Source organism: Pagrus pagrus (genome assembly GCF_965226575.1).
Source record: "Pagrus pagrus genome assembly, chromosome: 21".
Taxonomy (NCBI): Eukaryota; Metazoa; Chordata; class Actinopteri; order Spariformes; family Sparidae; genus Pagrus; species Pagrus pagrus.
In genome coordinates this window covers 3,829,412-3,845,792 of record NC_140208.1, presented here as the reverse complement: position 1 = coordinate 3,845,792, position 16,381 = coordinate 3,829,412, and the positions used below count along the sequence as shown (strand labels likewise).

Below are 16,381 nucleotides of genomic sequence, written 5' to 3'. Positions count from 1 at the left end.
ATTTTGCAAAGTTTTTTTTTTAATTCTCCTCACGCAACAACTCTTAAAACTGTGTGAATTTTAAAGGGAGTCTGGGGATATTGCGGTTACTAATGTGGTCTGAGTGATTGGATCTCAAATGCATCCCTCCATGCCTTAGGGGTGTTCACAGCTGTGCTTTGAGCTGTCCACCCATTCAGGCCGGATGATATATCCCATAATTAATATGTCCGTGGATATATCAGGTCTGAACTGGGCCCGTGTCGAGACTTTCTCCTGTCTCCAAGCTCAAAAATAAACCGTCAAGCTAAAGATGTAGGGTTTTTTTCATGACAGTCCATGTTTTGTTTTTTTCAGAGAGGAAGATCAACTCCGAGGAGGACCTCATCATCCTCATCGACGGTCTGAATGAGGCAGAGTTCCACAAGCCGGACTACGGAGACACCATCGTGTCCTTCCTCACCAAAACCATCAACAAGTTCCCTCCGTGGCTCAAACTGGTGGTCACAGTCAGAACCACGTTACAGGTAGAGAACAGGCACAGTGTCCACGTCAGTAAATCCTGCTGCTCGTATCTGTTTCTGTTCAATCGAACTCAGAAGGTCGTGTTTTTAAAACCAGCTTCTCTTTATTGTATTATTTGTTAACATTATCGCAGGTTATTTAACCTGACTATTGAATTCCTCTTTAATACAACTCTACCGTCTCTGACCTTTTAATTTTCCTTTTTTTTAATTAAAATCTGACCTTTTTTTTCTATTTTTCCTGCATTTACCTTCCATTCATGAGGAATTATTCACAGCATGTTACACTTTATTTGGCCTGTATATGAATCATTGTAAGTGAGTGAGTACGTAGGCTGTTGTCAAATCTGTCCCCATGTCTCTGTTCAGGAGATCACCAACGCGCTGCCGTTCCACCGCATCTCTCTGGACGGCCTGGAGGAGAACGACGCCATAGACCAGGACCTGCAGGGCTACATCCTGCACCGCATCCACAGCAGCCCGGAGATCCAGAACAACATCTCGCTGAACGGCAAGATGGACAACACCACCTTCGGCAAGCTCAGCGCCCACCTCAAGGCCCTGAGCCAGGGCTCCTACCTGTACCTCAAGCTCACCTTTGACCTCATCGAGAAGGGCTACCTTGTTCTCAAAAGCTCCAGTTATAAGGTACGGAGTTATCGGTTAGTTTGTAACGGTGTTCACAGGTGTAGCTCCGATCACAGGTGCACATGGGAGAGTTGAAAGATCCTTAATGGAGGCACTGAAGGTACTTTAAAAGCCTTGGTGCCTGATTACAGCGCATCACATCAACAAATCCAGGGTTCCCACGGATCCTTGAAATCCTTGAAAGGCCATGATAGTGTTCATAGACATAAATAGACATGTGTCATTGGAAGTGCTTTGATTTATATATTTTGTGCAAGAATAGAAAGTGAGTTTTTTAATTTGTTATTTTGTGGCTTGACCTTGGTATACTGGCTTCTCTCTCTTGTCTGTGGGCTTCTGTAAAATCTGATAATTCTCTGTCAGTGTTGCAACAGTAATGGACTTCGATCCACACCTCAAACTACGCCGTGTTGGGTCCTTGAATTTGAGAGAATTGGACCTCAAAAGTGCTTGAAAATTCATTGAATTTAATGTTTAAGAAGGTGTGGGAACCCTCTTAATCGTACTCCTTCTCAGAGTCGTAATTTACTGAAATCTGAAACACAAAGACCTGATACACATATTGTTGGATTTATTGTGACCTACACTTTCTGAAAATATAATTTTATTCAATGTCCATCACAAATAAACATCCTTAAAGCCACAGAGAAATAAAAGAATAAAAAAGACGCTGCTTAAAACTGCAGAACTTGCTTTAGAAACATCATATTTTTAAGTTTTCTTCAGTATCAAAGTAATCTAGTGGTGGTTGTTTGCACATTTATGGGTACGTTGTAAACAGGAACTGCTAATAGCTAATTCGGCATACTTTTAATCATGCCAGTTTGCCATAATAAAAAAATATATAGGCTCAGAAAACTTGGCTCAAGTTGTAGCCCACGCCAGCTCCATGAAAGCTTTTCTATAAAGTATAAATCAACAAAATCAACAAATATAGGTCAAAATGTATTTACATTATTATAATTATTACATTTATTCAGCATCCCAACTTTTTAGAAACAGTAAAGAAACGTAAAGGGACTTTTTATTTACCTGCACTCTGACACGCTTTGTGCCGAAGCAGCTTCATGAAATCTTCTCGACAGTCGGAGCCCAACACCTTTTTGATAAATAATGCAGTTGAATTGTTTTAGTGTGCGTTTCATAATGAAATATTTTATCTCACACCCCCAGATTCATTTAATTTCATGTATTCAGAAGTGCTTCCAGACTCCATAAAAAATGACATCTTATAAATTCACATTCTCCTCTCCACGCTGGAATAGTCCAAGACGCGCTCTACAAACACGATGCATTATTCATGTCCCGAAGAGCCGATCCAGAGGAAAATCAGCATCACGAATCAGACTCTCTCCTTCCTTCCATAGGTGGTTCCAGTCAACCTGGCGGAGGTGTATCTGCTGCAGTGCAACATGCGCTTCCCCACGCAGTCGTCGTTCGAGCGGGCGCTCCCTCTGCTCAATGTGGCCGTGGCCTCGCTTCATCCGCTGACTGATGAGCAGATTTATCAGGCCATCAACTCTGGTTCGCTGCAGGTAGTGACCCTCAGACACACCACACCTCAAACCTTTTATTGTCTCGAGCCCTCCGCTGGATTTAATGTAGAAGAAAATGGCCTCAGTGATCCAGTCAAAGTCAAACTTCTCGTTTAAAGAGCAACATTGTTATACGTATGAAAGATGGGTTGTGTGAAAGAGTTTCGGTTATTTTGTGAAGTCGCTTCTTGCTAATCTGTCGTAAAAGCTAAAATGTTCAATCAAAGTTCATAGCATGTTATTAAACGTTTATTTAACACGGCCACGTGTGCTTAAAAGCCCTGAAAACGTATTTCTTCAATCAACTTCTCACATGAGCACGTTTCCTTTCCAGTTTTTGTTCTTTAGCTTTACATTTCTGTATTTTTTTGTTTTTCTTTGTACTGTAACGGATGGTTTGAAGTGGACTGGGCTCAGCTGGAAGAAATGTGACCTCACTTTAGGATTTGGCATTATTCGACTGCAGTCTTGAAACGAGAACGAGCATCACACTTTATAAATAATTCTCACATTGGTCCCTCTCGACCTTCGTCAAGATAGTTTCACACAATGACTTGAAAAAGCTGCAAGGCTGATGATTTCATTTATTAGATAGACTTACTTGTGTGTTGGAGTATCTCACTTGCTCCTGTTTTCCCTTTATGTGGACTATAGCATGACAGATCGAACATATTTCACTGTTTAATAACTGAGAGTCTGTTTAAGATCGTTGTTGTAAGAGTTATTTGAAACTCTCTCGTCGATCAGTTGTCAATAATGTCGAGCAAGAGCAGTTGATCTTCATTTCTCAAGACTGAAGTGATATTTTCCAGCGTACCTGTATCTAAAATATAAATAATTGAATGGTGGAATATGTGACTCACGATCTGGTGACAGTTAGCGGGTTGTTCTGTCAGTGCCGCTCAGATCTGATCAAGACACACCCACAGTCCTGATGAGGCTCGTTAGTTAAGTTTTTTAGTTGTTTTCCTCTTCAGTCATGAATATTTAACGTCATAGAGAAATGCAGATTTTCAGGGGATTTAACATTTTAAAGAAAACAGCATATTGCTCTTTTTATTCCAATGAAAAGAATGAATAACTGGGTTTTTATATTTAACGTATGCTGCAAGATGTAATAGAGTCCTTCAGCCTCCTGTCAGAATGAAAGAAAGAGGGTTTTTTTGTGTGTTCAGTGAGCACTCAACCAGCGAGAAGGTCTAAATATCAAACATTTCAGCCATTATTATGGAAATGGATCTTCCGAAAGCAAATCGTAACGAGGTAAGTCGTTTCATGCCAAGAAATCTGGCTAATATCCAGCTTCACATAACAAATAATGTGTGTGGCTGCAGGGCACACTGGACTGGGAGGATTTCCAGCAGCGTGTAGACAACCTGTCAGTCTTCCTGGTGAAGAGGAGGGACGGGACCAGGATGTTCGTCCACCCGTCCTTCAGGGAGTGGCTCATCTGGAGAGAAGAAGGAGAGAAGACGAAGTTCCTCTGCGACCCGAGGTGAGGACGCAAAGCTCGTAGTGTTCGTAGTCTGCTGATGTAAGAAAACAGCTATTCTTTAAAGGAGCAGTTCACCCCAAATATAGAAATTCAGTCGTTATCTCCTCACTCTCGCGTCGATGGAAAGTCAGGTGATGTTTCGTCGTCCGCAAAACATTTCTGGAGCTTCGCAGCAAAACAGCGTTCTCCTAAACAACTGAAGGAGATGGGGACTTGTTTTAAAACGTTATGAAAAATATGGCTCCAAGTCTCTGAAAGCCCCTAGATCCCAAATTAATTTAAAAAAAAGACGTTATTTACACCCTTGATGTGCAGCCGAACTTGTGCACCCACTTCAGACCGCGTGGGCGTAAGCGCATTTAGCTCAGCAGCTGCAGTGAAGATTTCCACTATTTTTTAAAAAAAGGCTGTAAATAACGTCTTTTCAAATTAATTTGGGATCTCGGGGCTTCCAGAGACTTGGATTATTTTTTTTTTTTAATGTTTTCAAACACGTCCCCGTCTACTTTAGTTGTTAAGGAGAATGCTGCAACATTGTTCTGTTGTGAACTCCAGCATAAAGAGACATTAAAACCATCATGTCTTGGAAAAGGAAAGAAGGTTTTTGGAGGGTGAATGTCCAGAATGCCTCACTATGTTGTCACTTTTTGTGAGGTAAAAAATCCTTGACTGAATCATCGGTTGTCTTCACTAAATCTCAGCTGTTTTCCAAAAAGTAGAATTAATAGGATTCAGATTAAAATTGAATCATGAAGGTCGATGTTTCACCAAAAATATGACAAATAATCATTCTTCTTGCAGCCACTTGTCTCTCTTTTAGTCGCAGGTACATTATGTTTGAGACGTTTTATTTCCTGTATTATAATTAAAACCGATCGCACCAACTGTGCAGATGATAACAGGATGTAATGACCTGATGAGTCGGTCTCCAGTCCTGAAAGATGGCGTGTTTGTCCTCTCTGCAGGAGCGGTCACACGCTACTGGCCTTCTGGTTCTCTCGGCAGGAGAACAAGCTGAACAGGCAGCAGACGATTGAGCTGGGCCATCACATCCTCAAAGCACATATCTTCAAGGTATACCGTCATTTGTCTCCACACACACACACACACACACACTCACAGCTGCTGTCTGGCTCTGAAATAATGAATATTTACACTCTCTCTCTCTGTTCAAGGGTCTCAGCAAGAAAGTTGGGGTTTCCTCATCCATCTTGCAAGGCCTGTGGGTATCCTACAGCACAGAAGGCCTTTCTGCTGCACTTTCTTCACTCAGAAACCTCTACACTCCCAACATCAAGGTACAGACTGAGGAGCCAGACTTTAAGAATATTTCAGCATGTTCCCTAAAAAAAATGCGCCACAGAAATCTTCCTCTCTCTGGACCGACATTGTTTGAATATTTGAAGCCAACTTCAGCTTGAGGCTATGTTAACTTTTCATTTCCTCATTATGTGTGTGCAGGTGAGCCGGCTGCTGATGCTTGGCGGCGCAAATGTCAACTACCGTACGGAGGTGCTGAACAACGCCCCGGTCCTGTGCGTCCACTCCCACCTGGGCTACATGGACATGGTGGCTCTGCTGCTCGAGTTCGGCGCCTCCGTCGACGCTCCGTCCGAGAGCGGCCTCACGCCGCTGGGCTACGCCGCCGCCGGGGGACACATGGCCATCGTGACTGCACTGTGCCGCAAGAGAGCGAAGGTGTGTGAAGGAAAATGCCGAGGGGAGGGGAAGGCTGTGTGAAGATTTTGACTTTTCTTGGCGGCTGGCTGGATTTCTGTTTATTTTTTATCCATCGTCTAAGGTGTCCTGAAAGAAGGAGAGAAATTGTAGCCCCGTGTTTTGTGTTTTCCTCATCAAATCCGTGTCCTGTCAACAGGTGGACCACCTGGATAAGAACAGCCAGTGCGCCCTGGTTCATGCAGCCCTGAGGGGCCACATGGAGGTGGTGAAGTTCCTCATCCAGTGCGACTGGAGCCTGGGGCCGCAGCAGCAGCAGCAGTCGCCACAATCACAACAGCAGGCGTCCTTCACCAAGAGCCACGCCGTCCAGCAGGCCCTCATCGCCGCAGCCAGTATGGGATACACGGAGGTACGGCCGGGAGGGTGGAGGTCGATGGGATTGAAAGTGGTGTAATGGTTTTGATTATCACGCGCTCCAGTGTGGTGTAATGAGCTCTTCCGCCCCAAATTAGAGACTTTAAATGTTAAGTGTTAAGTGTTTTAAAGCAAAAGTGATTAAGGACTTAAAATGAGCTCCTGTAACTACTGCTGCTACCACCGCTTCAAACTCCAGCACTTATATTGACTGTTCTTCTCCTGGAGTTCTCCCTTTTTAAAGTTCTGCAATCGTTGAGGTCAATTTTGTGAGGTTTTGAAACGAAGCTCGACAGGAAAAAGGATATGAAAATGTTCGACTAACTTCTTACGTGCCTCGTTGCACCACATTCCCACCAAGGCTGCGGAAAGAACATATTCAGTAACACAATGAAATGAGTTAAAGCTTAAAATTTCTCATTTAAACTTTGCTGCGTGTCAGACATTTTTAAGACCAGAGGAGCTTTTTTGCATATCCAGATTGTTTCCAGATCAATTTATCGGAGGTGGTTTGAGATGCAGATTTCACACCGAAATAGATTGTCTTCTTGATTTCTAACCCTTGTGGCTTAGCTTTGGAAAGCTGCGTCATCAGTGCACGTAGTTACTGACGCCTACGTCGCAACCAAAGCAACCAGTGCAGAGGGGCTGGTGATGTCTGGACACAAAAACCTGCTGATCACTTTTCAGATAACAGTCTGTCTCAAAAAATCTGAGGTTGTGTTCAGACAGCAGGCAAATCAGTTCTGTGTCTCAAGACATCACGAATGTATCTGCATTGGTTTCTATGGTATCGACGAAGGTGTTTTTTTGCTGTCCAGACTTCCTGAAATCAATCTGGATATGCCAAAACTTTGTGCAGGCAGTTTGAACAAACAAATGTGATTTGTCTTAACAAAGTCTCATTGTTCCCAGTGCCAGAAAAGACGGACTCAGATGGTGAAATAGTTAATCACACAGGTTCAGAGAGGATTCACGAACCCGTCTGCAGAAGAGTAAAGTTACAGTCACTGGAATTTGAGAAAGAGAGAAGGATGGACGGGTAAAAAGATTAAATGAAGGGAAAGATGCAAAGACAGCAAATGAAAGGAGAGAGCAACCAAACTCTACGTCAGCGGCGCCCAAACTTTTTCTCTTGAGGGCCAAAAATGAAACCTTATGGTGACTCACGGGCCAAAAGCAAATACCTCTTATATTGTGTTGTATGTATTAAGATGCAAAATGGCACTTGGATCCCACTTTCCCTTCGGCTGACTGACTTCTTGTGCAGGGTGTCACTCAGCCCAGCATGCTGTGATTATGAAAAATAATTAATATTTAGGGATCCAACATAATTACAGAGCATTTTTACCTCAGGGGGCCAAATCAAACGCCCCACTTTGGCTAAAGCAGCGACAATTTTGTTCCAACAGCTGATTGATTGACGTCTGGGGGTCGATGTAGCTGCAAATAATGACTGTCAGTCATCTCAAATGTGGCCTTTTCTTTATAGATCAGACTCAAAAGTAAAGTGAATTCATGATGACTTCTCTCTTCAACATGTTGGACATTAATCTCTGCCCCCCCCCCCCCCCCAATCAGATCGTGTCCTACCTGCTGGACCTGCCGGAGAAAGACGAAGAGGAGGTGGAGCGGGCTCAGATCAATAACTTCGACACCCTGTGGGGGGAGACAGGTGGGATTACTTACTTTACTCAGACGTTACACCAATAAAACCCTGAATCTAACGCTGACAGATGGCCGTGAGTGCTTAACGGTTCTTGCGGTCGTGAAAAATAAAGTGAAATGAACGTCCTGAGACGTATTCAGACGCTGTCTCTGTGCGCGAGGCAGAGCGCTGCAGTGCGGATATGAGGGATCGCTCTTGTGTGTCTGCTGCTGCTGCTGCGTCAGATGCTGATGGCAGTGCAGTGGTGTCATTGGAGCTCAGACAGGGCTGGGCTCGCACAGAAGAAGAGGAGGGAGGAGGAGGAGGAGGAGGAGGAGGAGGAGGGAGGATGAGAGTGATCCAGGCTGCTTTAAAATGACATAGAGTGTGATCGCCCCGTGGCAGGGTGCTGAGAAATGTAATGTATCATTGTGTCCTGAAGCTATGAAACCTCATTGCGACTGTTATTTCTCCAGCTGCAGCGTTGGGACTGCCAGCTGAAGAGGGGAACTCACTCAGCCGTAGTTTCATTGTTTGTAAGGAGGATTGTTCTGGAAGATGATTTGTAAATCGCTGTGTTACTGGATAGGTCAACTGTAAAGACATTATTCGTTACAACAGCCGGAGGGAGAGTAAGTACAGTGTATCAGCATGTGCAGATTTACTTACTGGAGTGTGTGGATCAAAGTGTTCATCCAGCAAAGAATAAATAGGTTGAGACCACAGCGAGGCTGATAAATCTGCTGATGTTTCTCCTTGCAGATGTATCCTGTCAGTGAATATTTCACCGGGACTTGGACTCGAGTTGACCCGAGTCACTAGCTGTGGTCACATAAACAATATTTCTTTTCTAACTGAACCATCAAAGATCTAGAACAATTTTTGGGGTGCCTGCCTCTCAACGATTTCAATTTTCAGTCTTGTTTAAAGTCCCAATTTTACATTTGCTTTGTCTGAGCTTGGAGGAATTTACCAGAAAATGTCAGACAAAATTAGATAATTTTTGTTTTACTGTGAACTCAGACAGAAGCACAGGAAGTTTATTTATTAAATGTTTTATTTATTTATAAAGATGAACTTGGTTGTTGTATTTTTTACGTCTTTTTATCCACCTTTTTTTAATTTGCGAGCCAGACGCAGTGTACTTTTGTTTGGCAGTGTACCTGTCTGGTCTTCAGTCTGTTATGTGTCTACTTTTAATATAATTGCTGAGATTTTCTTTTAAACTCCGAGACGCTGTGATCAGCCTCAGCCTCAGATATCCGGTGTATCCGCTGGGTTGTAGTTGAAATCAGGGTCAGCCCTCCACCCCTGTGGGGCTGCTACCACTCTGGTAGAGACTCTCTAGAAGAGAAGAAGAGATGTGTTCGGCCTGTTTAAATTATTCCAATTATAATCATTACATTTCAGAAGACGTCTTTTCAAAGGCCTTTGCTCCCAACGAGTCTCTAGAGTCTGTTCCTCTTCTCTTCTCTGTTCGGCTTTGACTTTACTGTTAAGGTGCGTTCTCACTGCTTCTTTTACTGATAAAGCTCTGAAAAGCTGCTCAGACAGACTTAGCAGCTAGCTGTGGGAGCATTTAGCTGCTAGAGAGACAGATACCTCCCTCAGGAGTTGGTAAAGATCGACAACAGAGCTGAGAGGGAGTGATTGTTGGACTGTCATCATGCAGCATTCACTAGGTGGACACAAACACGACGAATAAGCTACTGTTTGCTAACAGGCTCAACATATTAACAGTGATGACGTGTTGAATGATGTGTAAAACTCATCCTGTGTTTGTGCGTCCAGCTCTGACCGCGGCGTCCGGTCGGGGGAAGCTGGAGGTGTGTCGTCTGCTGCTGGAGCAGGGCGCGGCCGTGGCCCAGCCCAACAGGAGAGGCATCGTCCCGCTGTTCAGCGCCGTCCGACAGGGGCACTGGCAGGTGAGTTGGATGTTTTGGCTTTGATTTGAGTTCATCAACTATATTTTGCTTCTTCTGGCTTCTTCCAACAGGCAGTAAAGATTTGGTATTTTGCTCTCAAGTGAGTAAGACTCCCAGTTGCTGCTGTATAACAAAAAGTGTGCTGTGTCTGGATGTTTCAGATCGTGGACCTGCTCCTCACACATGGCGCAGATGTCAACCTGGCTGACAAGCAGGGTCGTACACCTCTAATGATGGCCGCCTCAGAGGGACACCTGGGGACTGTTGAGTTTTTACTGGCTCAAGGTAAAAAAAAGGAACAAATTCTGGGTCAGGTACAGATTTATGTATTTGCCTCAAGCACAATTTTGACACCGAAGCACAAATCGAACCTCGTAAACACAAAATATCTCAACAGAGGAAATAGATATCTTGATCTTTGGTATTCAGAGCATGGAGGAGTGGATAGTGAGGATAAACTGAGATTTATTCGGGGCATCCTTTTCAGTTGCTCTGTTAAACATGTCTTCTTATCTTCAATCACTATGCAGTGTTTTTGACAGCAATTCCTGCGTGTCCTTCCCTATCTGAAATGGATGCAAACACAAAGATTCAGAGCTGACAGGCGTACAGTAGAGTCCGATTTGCCTCCGAGCGAAAATCTCCAAGCGGATGCTAAAATAACGAGAAATCATCTCCGGGCCTTAATGTATGAGCTAAGAATACAAGAAGACTCCGATGTGCCCGGGGTATTTTTCCTCTTCTCGCGCTCGTCTAAACCCCACAGTCATTCATAAAATAGACACACAGCCAACACACTATTAAAAACAAGCGTAATTACCCTTTTTTAAAATTGTGTTTACAGTAATTGCAGCCAAATTAAATCAGCAACAGCTTTTTAAAAAAATCCATCAAAATGAATTAAGCAGTTCTACAAAAGCAAAATGAAAATGGCAACCGCAGATGGAGCGTGTATAAAAGAAGTCAGAGTGAAAGACGCCCGGCTGTTTCTTTTTTTCTCCCCCCAGGAGCCTCTCTGTCTCTGATGGATAAGGAGGGTCTGACCGCTCTGAGCTGGGCCTGTCTGAAAGGACACTTACCTGTCGTCCGCTGCCTGGTGGAGAGCGGAGCCGCCACCGACCACGCAGACAAGAACGGACGCACGCCCCTCGACCTGGCGGCCTTCTACGGCGACTCTGAGGTGGTAAGTGACCGGTGGGGGAAACACAAACCATCAATGAAAAGGCCGGGCATCGAAGATCAACCCAGACTGATTGTTACTATTGTTACTCTTACTGGAGTCTCTCTGTGCTTACCTTCACTCTGATTTTAAAGGCATAGTTTGTGTTTTTTGAAGTGAGATTGTACTTATCCAAGCCGTCACGCCTTCAGTTTGGGGGAGCAGCTGGAGCACTGTTGTAGGAAGCTAAGTGATGTACTGCTGTGGACGGGGGCAGCAGCAAAACACATTTTAGCCTCCCAAAGCCTCAAAGCATTTAATCAGAACTTAAGTTTTCGACAGCGCGGTTCTGTCTGCTGTGAAGCGTCCAGTGTGCCGGAAATATAACAGAAGAAGAAGAAGAAGAGGGTTTTTTTCCAACTTTATTGAGAAACATTTGATTCATTCATTCATCTGTCGCTTCGCCTGTCAGTTCACTTTTCAAGACTGGCCCATTTCATATTCTGTGAACAATATTAATATTTTTTTAATAATCAATCAGCTAATACAGCAACACATACGTCTCCTCCTGCAGTCTGTGAACAGGGGAAGAGTGCAGGACCACCGACCAGGAGTGGAAACAAAATCTGAATGTTGTGACGTTAGCGTTAGCTGTCGAGATTGAAACACCAGTAATGCTGCTGTTGTTTTTGTATGCTTTTATTTGTGAAGCACCTCGTGACCTCGCTCTGTGAGAGGTGCCTTATTAAATAAACTTTTCTTACTTCCTTACTCTTGAGTAGGAACAGGAGCCTCACAGTTATCCTCAAACCTCACATCAACATTTAAATCTGTCTGGCTCAGAACCACTTCTGCCGTTTCGACTTCAAGCGTTGAGCCGTTATTGGGCTGCATTCAAACTTTCCCAGCGGTTCTCGATTTGGTGGTTTGATGGATTCCAGCTTCGTTCATCTTTGAACACTTTTTTGAACGACTTGTTGTTTGGAGCCTTTTAATCGCGGAGGCATTCAGCAATCTTTAACATGTAATTTTAGGCACTTTCAACAAGGAAATTGAACATTTTTGTGGAAAAACATCATCAGACACAAATAATTATTCCAAACTGTCTTTTTGTCTAAAAACGTGTTTGGAGGGAAACTTTAATTTCTTGTTTGGTACAAACTGAAATGTATCGGTATCACACTGTCAAGTACCAGAAGCTGGCGTTGAACGCTCGCTCAGAGAGCCAATTTTGGTTTGAAATGTTGCACCTGTCTTAATTTGAGGTAGAAGAAAGTCTAGATGAGAGACGTAATTCACAGCTGCAGTTCTTGGATAATTGATTGTTTAATTTCTTCGTCCTCTCAGGTCCAGTTCTTGGTCGACCACGGGGCCATGATAGAGCACGTAGACTACAGCGGGATGCGTCCTCTCGACAGGGCGGTGGGCTGCAGAAACACGTCGGTGGTGGTCGCCCTGCTCAAGAAAGGCGCCAAGATAGGTAAGAGCGGGTCGACGGAGAGAAGAGCTTTACCATTTTAGCTGACAGAGGACCTCTTCTTGAGCGCAGCATCCTTGCCCTGTAGCGCCCTAATGAAAAGGTTATTTGCCTGCCGTGAAACGAGATACACTTTGAGATTTGGTTGAAAAAGGTCATGCATTAGAGTTCGAGCATGAGCTGCATGAAGGGAGAATCCAAAGATGAGAAACGCTCTTCCTGCTGGCCATTATAGGGCGCTGTAGCACTTTACTGCACTGAGCCATGGATTCAGGTTTGTGTCTCCATGTAGCCTTTAAACCGCTTCCTGCTACTGTATGTCATCCGCCCCCCCACTGCCGCATCGTGCTTCTTCTCCTCAGCTATTTATGGCTCTGATGTGTGTTTCTTTTTATTGTACTACTGTTGTTGTGTTGTTCTGCTTTTCTCTCTCTCTCTCTCTGTCACGTTTCCTCTCGGTGCCTCTGTTTGTCTCTATCGCTCACGCTACCTCCCGGTTCCTTTCTCAATCACATGCTCCTCTCTTTTATTCCTCTGTGGTTGCTCAGAGACAGGTTGTTATTAGCGCTTGTTTCTTTTTCGGTATCTTCTCTTTTTATTTTGCTGAGGCACTGCTTCTCACTGCTGCTTTTTTTTTGTGTTCCTTTTTTCTCACTTCTTCTCCTCCTCCTCCACTGCCATCACCTCTCTTTCTCTTTTCCTCGCTGTTTTCCCTCTGTTTCCTCTGTTTGCTCTGCCCTCCCACTCACACTCCTTCCCTCGCTCATGACCTCCTTCCTCCTCCTTCCTTCCTTCCTTCCTTCCTTTCCCCCCCCACTATCCCCCGCCTCTCTCTCCGGCCCCAGGATGTCAGACGCTGCCCAGTCGGCCCCGAGGTAAAGCCAAGGCTGTCGACTTCTCACCCCACCAGGCATTTTGACAGCTCTATCTCCTCTCTCTGTGTTGTCTGTGTCGTCCTTAGTGTCGGCAGGCGAGCTTAGCTACCAAAACCTTCTCAAACTGACAAATAATAACATGCACAAGGTATTAGCACTGACAGTGACGCAGTTGGGATTGCCCCTAGAGGTAGATGCTAACGTTCAAGTGGTTAATGACAGCATGCCCGGCCTCCAGCCTGCGACGTCGTATCGAGGTGTTGACCTTCCATTCCACAGATGCATGACGGAAGCCCTCAGTAACACTTGCGTGGTCGTGATTTAGCAGAAAGTGCATGCATTTGTAATTTCCTCTGTACCACCGCCACCACAGACTGAGGTGATAAACCACTGTACTGTGCATCGTTCATCTTCCAGACGTTTTCCTCAGTGTCAGCTAGGCCAGTCAGCAGCATTCCTACCCTCACCACCACCAGCTCAGAGGACAGCTAACGCCTGCAGAGCTCTGTTATATCCCTCCTGCTTGCCTTTTATTTTTGTTTTTGTTTATTGTACCTGCCCTGTGTCTTCCCTGTGCAAGAATCCCTTCCTTCTCATCTCTGTGGTGTGTGTACATGTGTCAAGGATTGCTGTTGCGCAGATACAGAAAAGACACGTCAGTTTCAGTCAAAGGATTGTGTTTTGATTTTTCACTCATAAGACAGTCTGCAGGGATGAAGTGTCTCTTTTATTTTATTTTCTCCCATTTTTATTTTTTGGGAGTAGTGTTGTCAAAAATATCGAAATATCGATACATATTGAGTCTGAATAATTGAAACCATTTCAGTGCCAGTGTCGTAAAAAAGTAGCCAAAAGTAATATTTGAGTAAAAGTAGAGATACCGTGCTGAAATATTACTTTGGTAAAAGTGAAAGCCGCTCATACGAATAGTGCAAGTCTTAAAGTATGAAATCTGCAAAGTAACTAGTAACTAAAGTTATCAAATAAATGTAGTTAGTAAAATCTGTAATAGTTGCCTCCAAAGGGTGGAAGAGTGAAAGTATAAAGTGGCATAAAATTACTAAAAACAACACAAGTACCTCAAAGTTGTACATAAGTACAGTACCTGAGTAAATGTACTTAGTCACGTTCCATCACTGTTCAATACTTATTATTTTTAATAAAAAAATATTTTTAAAGGCTCAATCTAAAGAGCAAAAAACTAATGTTTCTAAAAAATGTTTCTGATGTCTGACTCTTTGCCGCTTCTCTCCCGCTTCTGCACGCCTCTCCCGTCCCCGCCTGCCGTGTCTTGTCGTCCCTGAGGTCATAGTCTCGGTCAGAGCTGCTGTAAATCGCCTCTGTACTTTATCCCCTGTTGTCAAACTGACCTCCGTTAGTCTCAGATAATTTATTCAGTCCCAGTTCGGTGTCAAGACGTGTTAACTCCAACATCAGTCTGACTAAGCCATGAGCTAAGTAGCTAACGGTACCTAGCTACAGCCAAGGATAGGTAGCGCAGAGCAGCAGTTACTCTGGTAATATACTGCCCACTATGTTTTTGGTAACCACCGTTGAATTCTGGCCATATTTTACAAATTACACCTGTAATGTTTCCCACAGTTTTCATGTTGTTCTCTGTTACTAGCCAAGAAAAGTCGTATCTGAAATCTCGAAACTCGGTTAATTTATCTCTTCACAAAATAAAAAATGTTACGCCTTCAACGTCTCAATTTTTCCCTCTGGTATCGAATATCGATATTTTTCAAAATACTGTATTTAAACGAGAAATTCCAGTATTGTAACAACACTAATTGGGAGTTTGCTGTTCTTGATCGCATCCCTGAATCAGTCAGTCGTACAAAGACTCACTGTACATCTGCACTTCTTGACAAGACAGAAAATGTGTCAAAAAAAAACAAAGACATGACAGTGTGATTATTTTTTTGTTTGTCTGTTGTACATCTACTCTGTGTTCGCCTGGGCCAAAACGTATTTGCAGATGATCGCTACAGTTCATTTTGCAATCAACCATTCGGTTAAAAAACGAGCTCATTCTGCGCTCCAGTCAGATAAAACTCAAAGAAAAGCTCATAATCATCGACAAATAGCGTTTGACCCAGGTGTGATGTCCCACAGCGAGGTCACAATGTTCTCGAGGTGTCAGGGCAGATTTTTTTGTAAATCTTTTCTCTGCAGTGGATTGCCTGTCTTTTCTCCTCCATCCCCCCCATTTTGGCTGTTGTCTCCATCCCTGTTATTAATGTTGTGTGTTTGGTGTGACTCCCAGTCGCTCCTTCCTTCCTCCTCTTCTGTTCATTTCTGTGTGTCTTTCTCACTGTGTTTTTTTTTTCATCTGCTCCTCTCCTGTGTTACTCAGGTCCAGCCACATGGGCCATGGCCACCTCCAAACCCGACATCATGATCATCTTACTCAGCAAACTCATCGAGGAGGGGGACAGCTTCTACAAGGTCAGAGAACGGGCCCGGCAGATCGTTAACAAATGCTGTGATAACTGTATCTTGATGTCTAGCTCTAGTTTATATCATGAAGGTTTCCGATTAGTGATTATTTTATTGTGAATGGAGGATAACAGGACTTCTTTTCGTTCGTCCAACAGAAGGGGAAGGTGAAGGAGGCAGCGCAGCGTTATCAGTATGCCCTCAAAAAGTTTCCACGCGAAGGCTTCAGCGAGGACCTCAAGACATTCAGGGAACTCAAAGTATCGCTCTTCCTCAACCTGTCCCGATGTCGGAGGAAAATGAACGTAAGTCGGAAGAAGGCCAAAATGTCATGCTTTCAGGGATTTATTTATATGTTTTTGGTGGTGTTTAATTGTTTTCTTCTGCTCAATCTCTTCAGGACTTTGGGATGGCTGAGGAATTTGCTACGAAGGCACTCGAGCTGAAACCAAAATCATATGAGGCATACTATGCCAGGGCGCGCGCCAAGCGTAGCAGCAGGTACACCCTTTTTATGAAATACTCTCCTTGACTGACGTCTCTAACTGTCTCTGTAGCTAAATAATGTCATAGTTAGGGA

The 16,381-nt window shown here is 43.9% G+C and overlaps 1 protein-coding gene across 11 annotated transcripts in view; it reads left to right on the top strand.

Moving 5' to 3' along the window:
- Positions 1-16,381, top strand: part of tanc2b (tetratricopeptide repeat, ankyrin repeat and coiled-coil containing 2b) — a gene marked incomplete at its 5' end in the record, with an annotated part of 160,030 nt that overhangs the window by 138,327 nt on the left and 5,322 nt on the right. For 7 of the 11 annotated variants that reach the window (XM_084341343.1, XM_084341341.1, XM_084341344.1 and 4 more), the window contains 17 exons: positions 337-506; positions 873-1,151; positions 2,519-2,686; positions 4,021-4,181; positions 5,147-5,255; positions 5,357-5,479; positions 5,643-5,879; positions 6,058-6,270; positions 7,857-7,950; positions 9,715-9,848; positions 10,010-10,133; positions 10,856-11,031; positions 12,355-12,487; positions 13,330-13,359; positions 15,719-15,810; positions 15,960-16,106; positions 16,202-16,302. In XM_084341343.1, coding sequence (XP_084197469.1) covers positions 337-506; positions 873-1,151; positions 2,519-2,686; positions 4,021-4,181; positions 5,147-5,255; positions 5,357-5,479; positions 5,643-5,879; positions 6,058-6,270; positions 7,857-7,950; positions 9,715-9,848; positions 10,010-10,133; positions 10,856-11,031; positions 12,355-12,487; positions 13,330-13,359; positions 15,719-15,810; positions 15,960-16,106; positions 16,202-16,302 — 2,491 coding nt within the window. The remainder of the gene's footprint in view (positions 1-336; positions 507-872; positions 1,152-2,518; positions 2,687-4,020; positions 4,182-5,146; positions 5,256-5,356; positions 5,480-5,642; positions 5,880-6,057; positions 6,271-7,856; positions 7,951-9,714; positions 9,849-10,009; positions 10,134-10,855; positions 11,032-12,354; positions 12,488-13,329; positions 13,360-15,718; positions 15,811-15,959; positions 16,107-16,201; positions 16,303-16,381) is intronic. The other 4 variants (XM_084341345.1, XM_084341340.1, XM_084341342.1 and 1 more) reach the window with 1 other exon arrangement.